At 53.6% G+C, this 12,832-nt stretch overlaps 2 protein-coding genes across 4 annotated transcripts; both read right to left on the bottom strand.

The window, feature by feature from the left end:
• Positions 1–131: 131 nt before the first annotated feature.
• Abhd17a (abhydrolase domain containing 17A) lies at positions 132–8,289 on the bottom strand. Of its 3 annotated transcripts, none has more exons than XM_028771776.1 (5): positions 8,124–8,289; positions 4,773–5,288; positions 3,873–4,067; positions 2,418–2,597; positions 132–2,338 (listed from the first exon to the last, which is right to left on the bottom strand). In XM_028771776.1, exons 2-5 carry the CDS (start codon positions 5,102–5,104, stop codon positions 2,113–2,115), a joined length of 933 nt encoding a protein of 310 aa, XP_028627609.1. In that variant the 5' UTR covers positions 5,105–5,288; positions 8,124–8,289; the 3' UTR covers positions 132–2,112. The 3 variants fall into 3 exon arrangements, with proteins under 3 accessions (XP_028627609.1, XP_028627612.1, XP_028627610.1); XM_028771779.1 differs by having other exon boundaries at positions 4,800–5,288; positions 8,124–8,242; XM_028771777.1 differs by lacking the exon at positions 8,124–8,289 and having other exon boundaries at positions 4,773–5,955.
• A 2,391-nt stretch (positions 8,290–10,680) lies between these two features.
• Positions 10,681–11,114, bottom strand: LOC114624711 (60S ribosomal protein L31). Its single transcript, XM_028771774.1, has one exon. The coding sequence runs from the start codon at positions 11,095–11,097 to the stop codon at positions 10,720–10,722; it is 378 nt and encodes a 125-aa protein (XP_028627607.1). The 5' UTR covers positions 11,098–11,114; the 3' UTR covers positions 10,681–10,719.
• Between the last annotated feature and the right edge of the window lie 1,718 nt (positions 11,115–12,832).

Below are 12,832 nucleotides of genomic sequence, written 5' to 3'. Positions count from 1 at the left end.
TCAGCTGAGTCCTCTGCCAAGAGCAGCAAGTGACTGGTGGCCATCTCTCCAACCTCCGATTTCCTTAATATATGAGGTACGTTAGCAAACAACAAAAACTACTAGGTAGAAAAAGGCTGTGAAATAGATGATTTAAACATTCATCTTTTTTTTTTAACATTCATCTTTATAACAAATGTACATCCGTCCAATTTTAAAATGATACTAGTGACAGAGACGGCTATTACAACACACAATGGAAGCATTTAAAAAGCTTGCTAGAGTAGGGCCAGACAGATGGCTCAGTGAGTAGACACTTGCCTCCAGGCCTGATAACCTGAATTCAACCCCCCCACCCAGAGAACAGACAACCGACACTTGACCTCTGACCTCTGCAGAAATGCAGTGGTGCGTGTGTCTTGACCAAATAAATGTGTTGTTATTTTTCGAGACAGGGTTTCTCTGTGGAGCTCTGGCTGGCCTCGCCGGTTTACTTTGTGTTTAACTTGCTGTAGCTCACATGCTGTCTCATGGCTGTCCTGCCAGCAGTGGTGAAGTTTGAGGACTGGGCTACTTTGTCTCAAAAAATAAAAAATACAGGCTGTGGATGAGTGGGTGGAGTCCTCCCATTCACTGCGCCCCAAGTTCCACCCCAGCGGCCCCAAGTGTGGCATCATTCAGCCAAGTTCAAGATCAGAACCAATTATAGAGCAAGACCCTGTCTTAGAGTAAACAGCGGCCTCGGCTGCAGCACAGCAAGCAGCAGTGCCCTCCCTCCTGTGCAGGGAGCCCCGGGCTGCATCCCCGGCACCCAGGAAACCAGACTTTCTGGTCAGCAACAGCTGGGCTTGGGGAGAGGGTTAGGAGGTCAGAAGAGCACATCTTTTCTTCTCAGTATTCAGTCTTGCTATTTTATCATGAGTTGTCCTGGCCCGTACCATACCCCCACCCCGCACACCTGAGGGCATCCTAAGTATTGGTACCCTCCTCTACTAATGTAGGATGAGTGGCTCAGAATGGGGCTTGCCTCTCCTTCCTGGGTGCATTCTGGGCCTGTGTACACCAAGGTCACAGTGGAGACTCAGCCCTGGACAGTGGCATTTCAGGGGGATGTGTGGGAGCAGCGGGCAGCGATCAGGATGAGTCAGCGGGGTGTTGGGGATCGGGAAACCTGCAGCAGGTGGTGAAAGAGCCAAGCCAGGCAGTGGGACTACAGGCAGGGATCTAGTAAGGGCACCTGAGCACCCTGTGCAAAGGCCCTGCGGCTAGAGAAGAGTACGCTCCAGGTTAAGAATGCCCCAATTTGGTGAACCGCGGCTCGGGAGCCAGCTTTAGCACTAACTAGTGCTTGAAGTCAAAACCACAAATTTTAGGGGGCTAGAGAGATGGCTCAATGATTGAAAGCACTGGCTGCTCTCCCTTCCAGGGGACCTAGGTTCAGTTCCCAGCACCACATAGCACAGACACACATGCACTCAAATCAACAATGTACATAAAATAAAATTTTAAAGTGACTAAATATGTCACGTTTGATCTTCTTCAGGGGCTATAGCCACACCCGAAAGTATTCCAGCTCCCCCAATGTACCACCCACTGTTAAAGTGACCTTGATGCATCCTGAGTCAGCTCAGGGTGCTCATCTCCCCACACATCGGACCCTATGGCTAGAGGAAACACATGGCTCAACTCCAGAGTGAGCACACTACCCTAGCTATCCCTGCAGTCCCGGGGAGACCTCCTCAGCTCACAGTGGCACAGTGCAAGGCCTGGTCCTGGAGTGGGAGCCCTGTAGGCAACAGGGATCAGGACTCCTGCAGAGCAGGGCACTGCCCTGCAGTCCTGGGCCGCATGCCCCGAGGTTTTCCGTCACACCCCAATACCCGGCTGTCTAAGCAACCCCCCCAGCCCTAAGAAGCCTCACTGGAGCCACGAAGGAGCCAAGGCAACCCAAAAATCTCAATCCTTTAATTAACTCCCCTCTTTCCTTCTCTTTGCTTCCACGAGGAAAGAAGAGGGGCCTCTGTTGCCGGCACATGGCTCATGGCCCCTGGGGTGCCAGGCAGGGTCCTGGGCTCCGGGTCACATGCAGCCCCGGCAGGAGGCCCGTGTACTGCTGAGGTCCCTACGGCTTGGCTAAGGGCGTTGGCTGGGCAGCTCCTGGGAGATGAAGCGGCGTAGGCGCTCCAGGTATTGACTGTACAGCTCAATGTCGTTGTGCCCAGCGCCCTCCACCCACAGCGGCTCCACGGCCTTTGGGCAGCGCTCATACAGTGCCAGCCCGTGTGAGAAGTCGATCACCTCGTCCTCTGTGCCGTGGATGATGAGCACCGGTGATGTGATCTTCGACACCTTCTCGATGCTGAGGGAAAAGATGGTCAGGCTGGAGCTCCGCCCTTTCTCAGGTCCCGCCCTTTCCCGGGCCCCACCCCTATGCTCACTTAGGGAAAGCATCGAAGCAGTAGGTCTTCTTGGTGTCAGGGAAGGCCACCCGCATGCCAGAGGTGAGAGGAGAGTGCAGGACCACAGCAGCACACTCGTAGCGTGACGCCAGATCCACTGTGGGCACAGTGCCAATGCTCTGGCCATACAGGATGATACTGTCTGGGCTGATGCCGTACCTGACCGACAGCAGGAGCAGAGTCAGCCACCGGGCCTGGAGATGGGCAACTCAGTCCCTCCCACGGGGTAGGGGAAAGGGTGATAGTGCCTGATTGAGGCCGACTTCCGACCTAAGGTTCCCGACCAAAAGTTCCTGTTCCCTTCTGACCCCGAGAGGAGGCGGGCTGTCTCTTCCCAGTGCTGCTTCCCCAGCAGTGTGGGTCTCTGGGAATTTAGGAAACTGTGTCCCACGATGCTCGGCCCAGTTTAAGGTCCCCAGAGTCCTTCCTGCCCAATTAGAAGCTTGCACAACACAGGCAGATGTGGCAGCCAATTCACTCCTAACTCAGCTCCTGAGGTTCCTAGCCCAGCAGATCCATGTGGCCACTCACCTGGCTGAGCTGCCTAGTGCTGCCCTGCCATAGCTCCCACTGTCTATCTCAGACAAGCCTCCACAGGACCCTCCCTCCAGCCCAGGCAGGAGGTGGACCACCAAGGGGCAACCCACACTACACCTGTGTGCTGACCAAGATGGACCAACTCTGCCTGCTATCCAGAGCTCAAGACTAAGCTCCGCCCACAGGGGCGGCCCCTTCAGAAAAGCCGCCCCCACCTCCGCAGTCAGTGCTGTAGGAGGAGTGTGGACAGAGCTCAGAACACACAGCAGTTGCTCTCCAGGCTGCCGGACAGTGTGAGGAAGGGGAAACCATCCCAGGCAAGGTACAGGCTCCTTGGCACGGGGGAGGGGCACTCAGACAAGTCCCCGGTGCCAGCACCAATAGTGCCAGGGGACTCAGCCCAGTGATACCTGGCACATCTCCGGGGCAACTAGGGTCCCCAACTCCCCAGGGCTGTCAAGAGTTCCAGCACCACATGGGGCCCTAATCAAGGGTAGAGGCCTCCAGAAGTATAGGTGGATGGTCTTGCCCCCCTGCATGGGCCCTGCTCTATGAAAGAGCAAAAGGAGCCCTCGTGAGGTAGCGGGAGGGGGGTGAGCAGGAAGTCAGACTGACAGGCTGCCCGGCTGCCAGCCATCACTTGGGCCCCTCTAATACAGCTTCCCAGCCCTGCTGCCACCTGCTCCAGAGCAAGTTCAGCTGATGCCACAGAGTCCTGGCCCTTGGGCTACTAACTGCCTGCTCCAAGTCCTCCAACGGTTATCTCCTTAGACCTGCTAGTCCTGTGTCCACTGTCAGACCAGGTACAACTTCCCTTTTCCTGTGGACAGCAAGGACCAAGGTGCCACCTGCTCTGACACCCCCTCACACCACCACCCCAAGAGCCAGAGGCCTCACCTGGTGCGCAGGGCCTGCCAGGCAGCATCAATGTCGGCATACAGGTTCTTCTCCGAGGGCCGGCCGGAGCTGACCCCATACCCAGAGTAGTCGTAGGAGAAGATATTGCAGCCGATGCGTGTGCCCAGGCCGACGTAGAAGCTGCACATCTGACCCAGGTCCACTGCATTGCCGTGCGAGAAGAGGACTGTGTACCTGGGTGTGCAGGTGACAGGGCACAGCTCACCACCCACACTGAGCCAGAAGCACCCACTGTCTCAGCCATGGTGAGCTCCACTGCCAGCCTCCCACAGCACAGCAGGGCCTAGCTGGGGATGGGACCTGAGGCTGCTTACTCCTACAGCCTTAGGCCTGGCTGTGCTCAACCAGCAGGCCTCAGACCCCATTTACAGAAGGACCCGCTGTGAGTTCAGTCTTCAGCAGACACAAGTCCAGGCCAGGAGGCCCAGGTTCATCTCATGTCCCATGATACAGAACTGTGCATGAGAAGAGCCTGCTGCTTCCAGTGCTCTGTTGCTAGGGGAAAGACTAGGCCCCATCCCTGGCCACCAGCAAACTCTTGAGATCCATCCTGTTCCAAGTTGGCCTTTGGCCAACCCCGACAGACCTGTAACAAAGCAAAGGCCTGTGCCTGGTCAAGGCCATGAGCCTGCCTGCCTCTGCCCAGGTGGCTTCCTTAAGCACCTGCCTGATTCCTAAGTAAAGGCTCGCCCTTAGGACTCCAGGCCAGACCTGGGAAAGCTGTTGCCTCTCCTCTTCACCCTCTGATGGAGACCTGAAAGCAAGAACCTGAAAGCGGGGTCTCTTGTGCTTTACAAGAGGGGTCAGGCGGGCTAGAAGGCAGGGCAGTACAGTACCCACGCACCCCTGCTGTGTGAGCCCTGGGAGGGGGCAGCTCACCTGGCACCTGGTACACAGCGCACGTACATGCAGGCGATGCGGTTGGCGCGTGCGCTCTTGGTCACGAAGACCTCGATGGTGTCCAGCTCGCGCTGGCCGTACTGGAAGTCAGCGCGCTCCGTCAGGTGGATCTTCCAGCGCCCAGGGGTGGCCGCTGAGGTCCGCAGGGGACCCGAGGGGGCAGCGCCGGCCCCGCCGGGTCCCGGCTCGGGTTCAGGTACCAGAGAGTAGGTGGGCTCGGGAGGCAGGAAGGCGAGCTTGGCGGCGATGCGGCCCGGGCAGGGTGGGCAGCAGAACAGGCAGCAGAGCTCGCTCACCGACAGGCCGTTCATGGCGGGCGCCGGGCCCGCGCCGGGCCAGGGGAGGGGCGGGGGTGCTCCGAGATGCGGGCAGCGGCAGCTCGCGGGCTGCACACCTCAGTCCCGTTAGGAGGCCGCAGCCCGGCCCCATCGCGGTCCAAGGCGAGCCCTCGGGAGCCTCACAGCAACAGGTCTCCATGCCATACAGTGGGATACCCTGCGGGGGACACCAACATGTGGGTTCCCTCCAGGAAGCTAGGGGTGGAACCAGGTGCCAGCCTGTGCCAGCCAGGCAGGAAGGCTTGTCCACATATTCACGATCTATCTTGGTCATCTTGGCCTGCCCACAGCCCTAGTTCACCCTGCCGTCTCTCCCGAGCCTCTGTTGCAGAACTCCTCCTATGTATGCCCCCCAGTTTCTGCCATGCCAGCAACCCCCAGGCCTATGCCCAGACCCTTCTGCCTGCCCCACCAGTTTCTCCCTCAGTCCTTGAAGGAGCTATCCTCCAGAACAGGTAACAAAGGCAGCCCCAGAACTCCCACACAGGAGGATGTGGAGGGGTGAGCCACAGGGCCTTGGAAAACAGACAGAGAGCCATAGGGAGGAAACAGACACAAAGACCGGGAACAAGGACAGGATGCATGCCAGATGCAGGGCCCCACTGGCCGGAACAATGGTTTGTCCCTGTGCTTGGGGTCAGGGAAGCTCTCCCCAGGGTCAGGGGAGCTGTGGCCTCCCACAGCTGCAATTTCAGGGTTCAGTCACCCAACCTCCCAGGCCTGCCTCAGAGGCAGGAGAGACAAGGCCTGACTCCAAAAGAAACCCAAATGTTCCATTTCTGCAGGACACCCCGAAACATGCGTAAGTGACGCCAGCACTTCTGCCACTGTATGCAGAGCTGCTGATGGACAGAGACATTTCCAGGAAAGCCCACACCATCTCTCATCACCTGGGAGGGAGGCAGGAGACTTCAGAGTGCAATTTTAGCAAGACAGCCACATACACCTGGGCTTTAGGTCACAGCATATAAATCCACAGGGACAGAGGGACATCGACAACAGGCACAGGCAAACACATGACACTCAGGCAGCTGTGGGCCCACACACACTTCTGATCCCTGTGAATCTGAGGAGTAAGGCCAGGGACTAGGGAAGGTGATGTCCCAGTCCATAACAATTCAGGGACACACTGGGAAAACAGCTATGACAGCCAGAGTAAGGACAAAGATAGTTTTAACAAGTCCCCAGCTCCCAGGTGCCAATTCTCAAAGATGTAGGTGAACCTGTCTCCAAGAGACACCAGGCCACACCTGGAACCCAGAGCACTCCTAGCATGGAGTTGGGAGCACTCCTGGCATGGAGCAGGTGGGGACCAGAGAATCTGTCCAGGACCCTGCATAGCCCAGAACAGTCACATCAGGGAATGACCCTGCCCCAATATCCACAAGGTCAATGTTTAGAGACACTGGCTTTATAGTCAAGGCCTCCTCATAGAGCACCCCTTAGAAACAGAAGGCTTGGAAGGATCTATGGTCTAGTGAGAAAGAACACCTGACCATACTGGAGGACAAGGTAAAACAAGGCCAGGAAAGGGGGTGCTTCCCTCACACTCCCCTCCAGGCCACTCCCACAGATCTTTAGGCCTGCTGGTTCCATCCACCAGCGCCACCGCCAGCTGAACCTTCCCCCTCTGCACTCTTGCCTCCTTGCCACCGTCACCCCGTGTCAGAGTCTTCGCCCTGGCTACCTTGACACCTTCTGCAGCACACACCCACTGAGTGACCTCCCTTTTAGAGGTGTCCTCCTTCCTCCTATTCTCAGACATCATGCCTAGCCACAGCTTATCAGGGGTGTGACTTCTGGGGTCTCAACTTGCAGTATGCTTTCTAGACAAGTCAACAAGGAGAGGCCTCAGTTTCCCTCCCGCAGCTGTCTCTACTGCCAACAACCTGAGTCCTCCACATGGTGAGAAGCGCTCATACTCATGATTCTAGATACTTCTAGAGTTAACTAGATCTTCATCCTACAGTAAGAAAGTCCACAAGGGCAGGACCATGAAGACCAATAACTACACTTCCACTCAACAACCGTGTGCAGAGCAGTCAGAGAAAATGAAGTTGTAGAAGAAGGATATTAAAGACATAAGCCTCCAGGATCTGCCAGTGTTCTATGGAGAGGCCAGCATGTGGGACCTCATGTCACAGACGGTGCCACTGGGTACTGTAAGCCACAGTTATTCACTCACAGCCACAAAGCCCAAGTATTGTCATCACAAACATAAAACCAGGCCCTGGTGTTACAAGCAACCAAGCTACCGTAAGGGCTCTAGGATGACCTACATATGACTGTCTGCACTGGCATGCCTCACCCAGCCAGTCATAGGAGGGAGGCAACCCTCTAGGAGCTGAAGAGTTCAAAGAATGTAGACAGGTTGAGGGAGCTGGCTCAGCAGATAAAGGCTACCAAGTTTGAAGATCCAAATTGGATCAGGGGACCCACATGGTAGGAGAGGACTGACTTCAGAAAGCTGTCCTCTGCGTGGGCGCACACACCAGAAAAAAGGAAATAGCTAACTGACAGAGGATCGGAGAAGTAAACCCAGGCGGTGAGAGAGGATTCGAAAAACTGCATGGGATCCCGGGGGAACAGGGCTCGCTCAAGCTGCACCCTCAGGCTCTGCTGCAGCATGAGGACTTAATCTTGCGGGTGATGTGGAACCATAAAGGAGTTCTGGGCTGCATAAGGGAAGCCTGCAGTGGGCCCCAGCTGGCAGGAAGACGCCAGGAGAGGGGCAGAGGTAGCTGGCGAATGTCAGCAGACAGATGTAAGCGGAGATGGTGTGGGATAGGGACTGGGTCTGCGGCTGAGCCCGGAGGTTCAGCGATTGCTCCAGGATCTCTGCACGGTGACATGGGGATGCCAAGGACAGGGTGGGTGCGCTGGTACCACAGTCATCCCCGGAGAGCGCAGGGAAGACTCGGACACAGGGCCCGGCTCGATTCGGCCCCACTCCGCAAACCGCCGCAGCCCGCGCGCGCCCGCCCGCACTCACCGCCGCCCGCGCCCGCCGGCCCGGGGGCCGCACTCCATGGCTCCTGGCCGCCTGCCTGTGCGTCTGTCCGTCTGTCCCCCGGGGACCCCGACCCAGCCTCCTGCACCGCCACCACCGCAGCTCCGCCGCGGGCGGAAGTGAGCTTGACCTAACACCGCCCCGGAAGTGATGCGAGGCGAATGCGCAAGTGAAGACTCCGGCTGTTTATGGGGGCGGAGCAAAGCAATCAGGAAGCGGATTGGGTGGGTTGTTGTGAGGGCGGTACATGTGCTGGAGGTGGCCACGAGAGGGAGGAGCCGGTTTGCTGGGCGGGGCTCGAGCTGGAAGGCGGGACTTGACTCTGTGGGCGGGGCTTTCATGGGGCCGGCCCCCACTAGATGTGAAGGTGAATGATCACAAGGAGCTTGGCTGGGTACTAGGTGCCTGGTGAAGGGTGGTCTAGGGCCTGGATCGGGTGTGCCTTTGACATTAGTAGAGCCGCGTTCAGAGGATGAAGTTTGCATTCCTAGTTGGTTGGTTAAATTATTCTTGCCTTCCCCCTCCTGCCCATTCGCCCGACCCCTCCCTGAATTCCTGGAAGAGGCAATAAAATGAGTTTCTCTCAGGGCTCAAGACAGAAGCTGGAGGGAGAGATGTTTACCATTTAAGAACACTGCCATTACAAAGAACTATGGTTTGGTTCCCAGCATCACAAGATGGTTCTCAACCATCTGTAAGTCCATTTCCAGGAGATTCAACTCCCATTTCAGGCTTCTGCAGGCACCTGACAGACACATACAGGCAAAATACCTTTACAGCTCAATTTTATTCCTTTTTCTTTTTTCTTTTTTTTCTCTGGTTTTTCGAGACAGGGTTTCTCTGTGTAGCCCTTGCTGTCCTGGAACTCACTCTGTAGACCAGGCTGGCCTCGAACTCAGAAATCCACCTGCCTCTGCCTCCCAAGTGCTGGGATTAAAGGCGTGCACCACCACTGCCCGGCTTCAATTTTATTTCTTTGTCTGTGCATATATACATTACTGCACCATGGAGCTCCTGTGGAGGTCAGAAAATAGTTTGTGAGAATCGATTCTGTTCTACCGAGTGAGTCCCTGGGATTAAACTCAGGTCCTCAAATTTAGTGGTAAGAACCTTTTACCCTCAAAAAAAAAAAGAAGAAGAAGAAGAGAAGGAGGAGGAGGAGGAACCTTTCACCCACTGAGCCACCTCACTGGGCCTCTTTCTGAGTTTTGGGTGGGGCAGAGGGTGTGTTTATCTTCTTATTTTATATGTATGGTGCTTTGGGTGCATCGGAGGTGTGCACAAGTACACCCAAGGAGGAGGGGGTCACATTCTCAGGAACTGCTGTTATGGGGAGTTGGGTTGTTGGTCAGCTGTTACACGAGTTCTGAGAACTGAACCTAGGTCCTTCACAAGAACAGTAAATGTTCTTTGTAGTTTTGTTTTCTATAGTTTTTCTCTATGTAGCCTTGGCTGTCCTGGGACTCACTCTGTAGATCAGGCTGGCCTAGAACTCAGAAATCCGCCTGCCTCTGCCTCCCAAGTGCTGGGATTAAAGGCATGCGCCTTGAAGTTTGCCCAGCTCCTGTAGACGCTCTTAACCACTGAGCCAGCCCTCCAGCCTTCCCATTTAGTTTTTTTAAGACAGAACCTCACGCTATAGATCAGGTCAGTTTAGAACTCATTGTGTAGTTCAGGCTGGACCCTGAAACTCAACAATCCTCCTGTCTCAACCCCAGAGTGCTGAACTGACAGACGTGAACTACCATGCAAGCTTGAGCCAAGTTCTTTTTCGGGTGGGAGGGGACACTATCTCAGGTGGCCTAGGGTAGTACTGAACTCTAGCATAGACTGCCAGTGGACTGCTGAAGTGAGGGGTGGGCACCACCATATCCTACAGCCTACTTCCTCATTCCTTTCTTCTCCACCCCATTCCCAAACTCTTTTGAGACAAGAGTCTCATACGACCCAAACGGGCGTGCTCTGAACATATACGGAGGGGAAGCTGGGTTGTACTTCTAATCCGCCTGCTTCAGCCTCCCAGTTGCTGAGACAACAGGAATCTCTTGCCCAAGACTTTATGCTACACTAGGACTCTAGCAACTGAACCTCATCTCCGGTCAGTTTTGTTCATGTATCCATTTGTCTGTCCATCCATCTATCTATCTACCTAGCCATCCATCCATTATCTATCTGTCTGTCTATCTATCTATCTATCTATCTATCTATCTGAGACAATCTCACTACGTAGCATTGGCTGGCCTCTAATTCCCAGAGGCCACCTGCCTCTGCTTCCCCAGCGCTGGGATTAAAGAGGTGCACTACCACTGTCTGGCTCTTGCTTGCTTCTAGAGACAAAATCTCTCTGTAGTCAAAGCTGACCTCTTGAATGCTGGGATTCCAGGCACTCAGCTCCACACCACACCTAGCTTTCTGCGGTCCTGAGTTCAATCCCTGAGACCCACACAAAAGGAAAACTGATGACTGCAAACTGTGTTCTGATGGCCACACCACAGCATGCAGGCAGACAAAAGATAGAAAATGTTTAATTTTTTTTTTTTTTTTGGCAGTACTGCAACTTTATTTGACATTCATCAGGTTAGTTCTCATCCACATTGACCGTCTGTAGATTTTTGAATGTGGTAACAGGCACGTAAGTTACCAAGGTGTAGAGCTTGTTTGGTGAATCCTCATCTTCATTACGTTTTCTGGACAAACGTACTCTGATGCGATATGGAACATTCCTTATTCCCTTGGCCCAGACGGCTTTATTGAGCCTGGTGTCAATGCGCACATCTGGAGTCCCCATTTCCTTCATGGCAAACTTTCGAATTTCTTTGAGTGCCCGAGGAGCACGCTTCTTGAAGCCCACTCCATGGATGCGCTTGTGAATGTTGATGGTGTATTCTCGGGTCACCACCTCGTTGATGGCAGAACGGCCCTTCTTCTTCTCGCCACCCTTCTTTGCGGGAGCCATTCTGCCGGGCCTAAGTTGGAAAGGGAAAATGTTTAATTTTTTTTTTCAAAAAGTCATACACAGGGCCAGTGAGATGGCTCAATGGGGGAAAACCAAACCAAACCAAACCAAACCAAACCAAACCCACCATGCACACACCTATAGACTAAATACCTGATTTCCATCCTCAGACCAGAGATGACGTGAGAGAGCCGGGTCCCACAGGCGCTCTCTGCCTTCCACATGTGCACCCACACACATGCCCACACACATTACATAAAAATGTAAATAAATATGTGTGCAAATGCATGAAGTGAGATGGGAGACCGGTGAGATGGGAGATTCCTCAGTGGGCAGAGGTCGAGACATCAGGCCTGAGAGCATGTCATGGGAGCTGTGGGCGGGAGAAGAGCATACACTCTGCGGAGTTTCTTTTTCTTTTTTTTTTGAGACAAAGTTTCTGTGTGTAGCCCTGGCTATCCTGGAACTCACTCTGTAGACCAGGCTGGCCTCAAACTCAGAAATCCACCACCGAAATGCTGGGATTAAAGGCGTGCGCCAACACTGCCCGGCAACCCGTGGAGTTTCTTAATGCCGCATCCATGCGCACACTAAATGAATAAATATAACAAAATTTACAAATAAATACTGCATTGGATCAACATTCCTGACTTTTTAAATAGATTATTTCAGCCAGGAATAGTGGCACATTCATTCCCAGTCCTTTAGAGGCAGAGGCAGGCGAGTTCGAGGCCAGCCTGGTCTACAGAGTGAGTTCCAGGACAGTCAGGGCTACACAGAGAAACCCTGTCTCGGAAAAAACAAACAAACAAAAAGTTTAAAAAAAAAAAAAACAGGCTGGAGAGACGGCTCAGCGGTTAAGAGCACTTGCTCTTTCACAGGACCTGGGCTCAATTCCCAGCACCCACACGGCAGCTCACAACCATCCTTTTTTGACCTCTAAAGGTACTAGGCACATATATGATGCCCAGAACATAGATTCAGTCAAAACACTAGCACACATAAAATTAAGTTAATAAACCTAAAAGGAATTTTTCTCAGAGCTGAGGACCAAACCCAGGGCCTTGTGCTTGCTAGGCAAGTGCTCTACCACTGAGCTAAATCCCTAACCCCTCTAAAAAGAATTTTTAAGCTGGTTAAAATGGTATAGTGGATCAGGTATTTAATCCCAGCACTCAGGAGGCAGAGGCAGGTTGGTCCCTGTGAGTTCAAGGCCAATCTAGTCTACAAAGTAAGTTTCAGGGCAGCCAGGAACTGCTATACAGAGAAAAAGAAACCCTGTCTTGAAAATAGATAGACATGGGGCTGGAGAGATGGCTCAGTGGTTAAGAGCACTGACTGCACTTCCAGAGGTCCTGAGTTCAAATCCCAGCAACCACATGGTGGCTCACAACCATCTGTAATGAGATCTGATGCCCTCTTCTGGTGTGTCTGAAGAGAGCTACAGTGTATTCATATATAATAAATAAATAAATCTTTAAAAAAAAAAAGAAAATAGATAGACACACAGACAGACACATAGAGCTATAGATAGATAGATAGATAGATATCTAGATAGATAGATAGATAGACGATCAGTAGATTGATAGACTAAGACGACAAACCTTCTTCAAAAATCAACTTGAAAAACCTGGGTGGTGATGGCTGCTGTCTCCATGTCCCTCTGTCTCCATGTTCCTCTCTCTGTTTCCATGTCCCTCTGTCTGTCTCCATGTTCCTGTCTGTCTCCATGTCC

Source organism: Grammomys surdaster, unplaced genomic scaffold, assembly GCF_004785775.1.
Source record: "Grammomys surdaster isolate TR1022 unplaced genomic scaffold, NIH_TR_1.0 209, whole genome shotgun sequence".
NCBI lineage: Eukaryota > Metazoa > Chordata > Mammalia > Rodentia > Muridae > Grammomys > Grammomys surdaster.
This window is presented reverse-complemented; position numbering and strand designations above follow the sequence as displayed.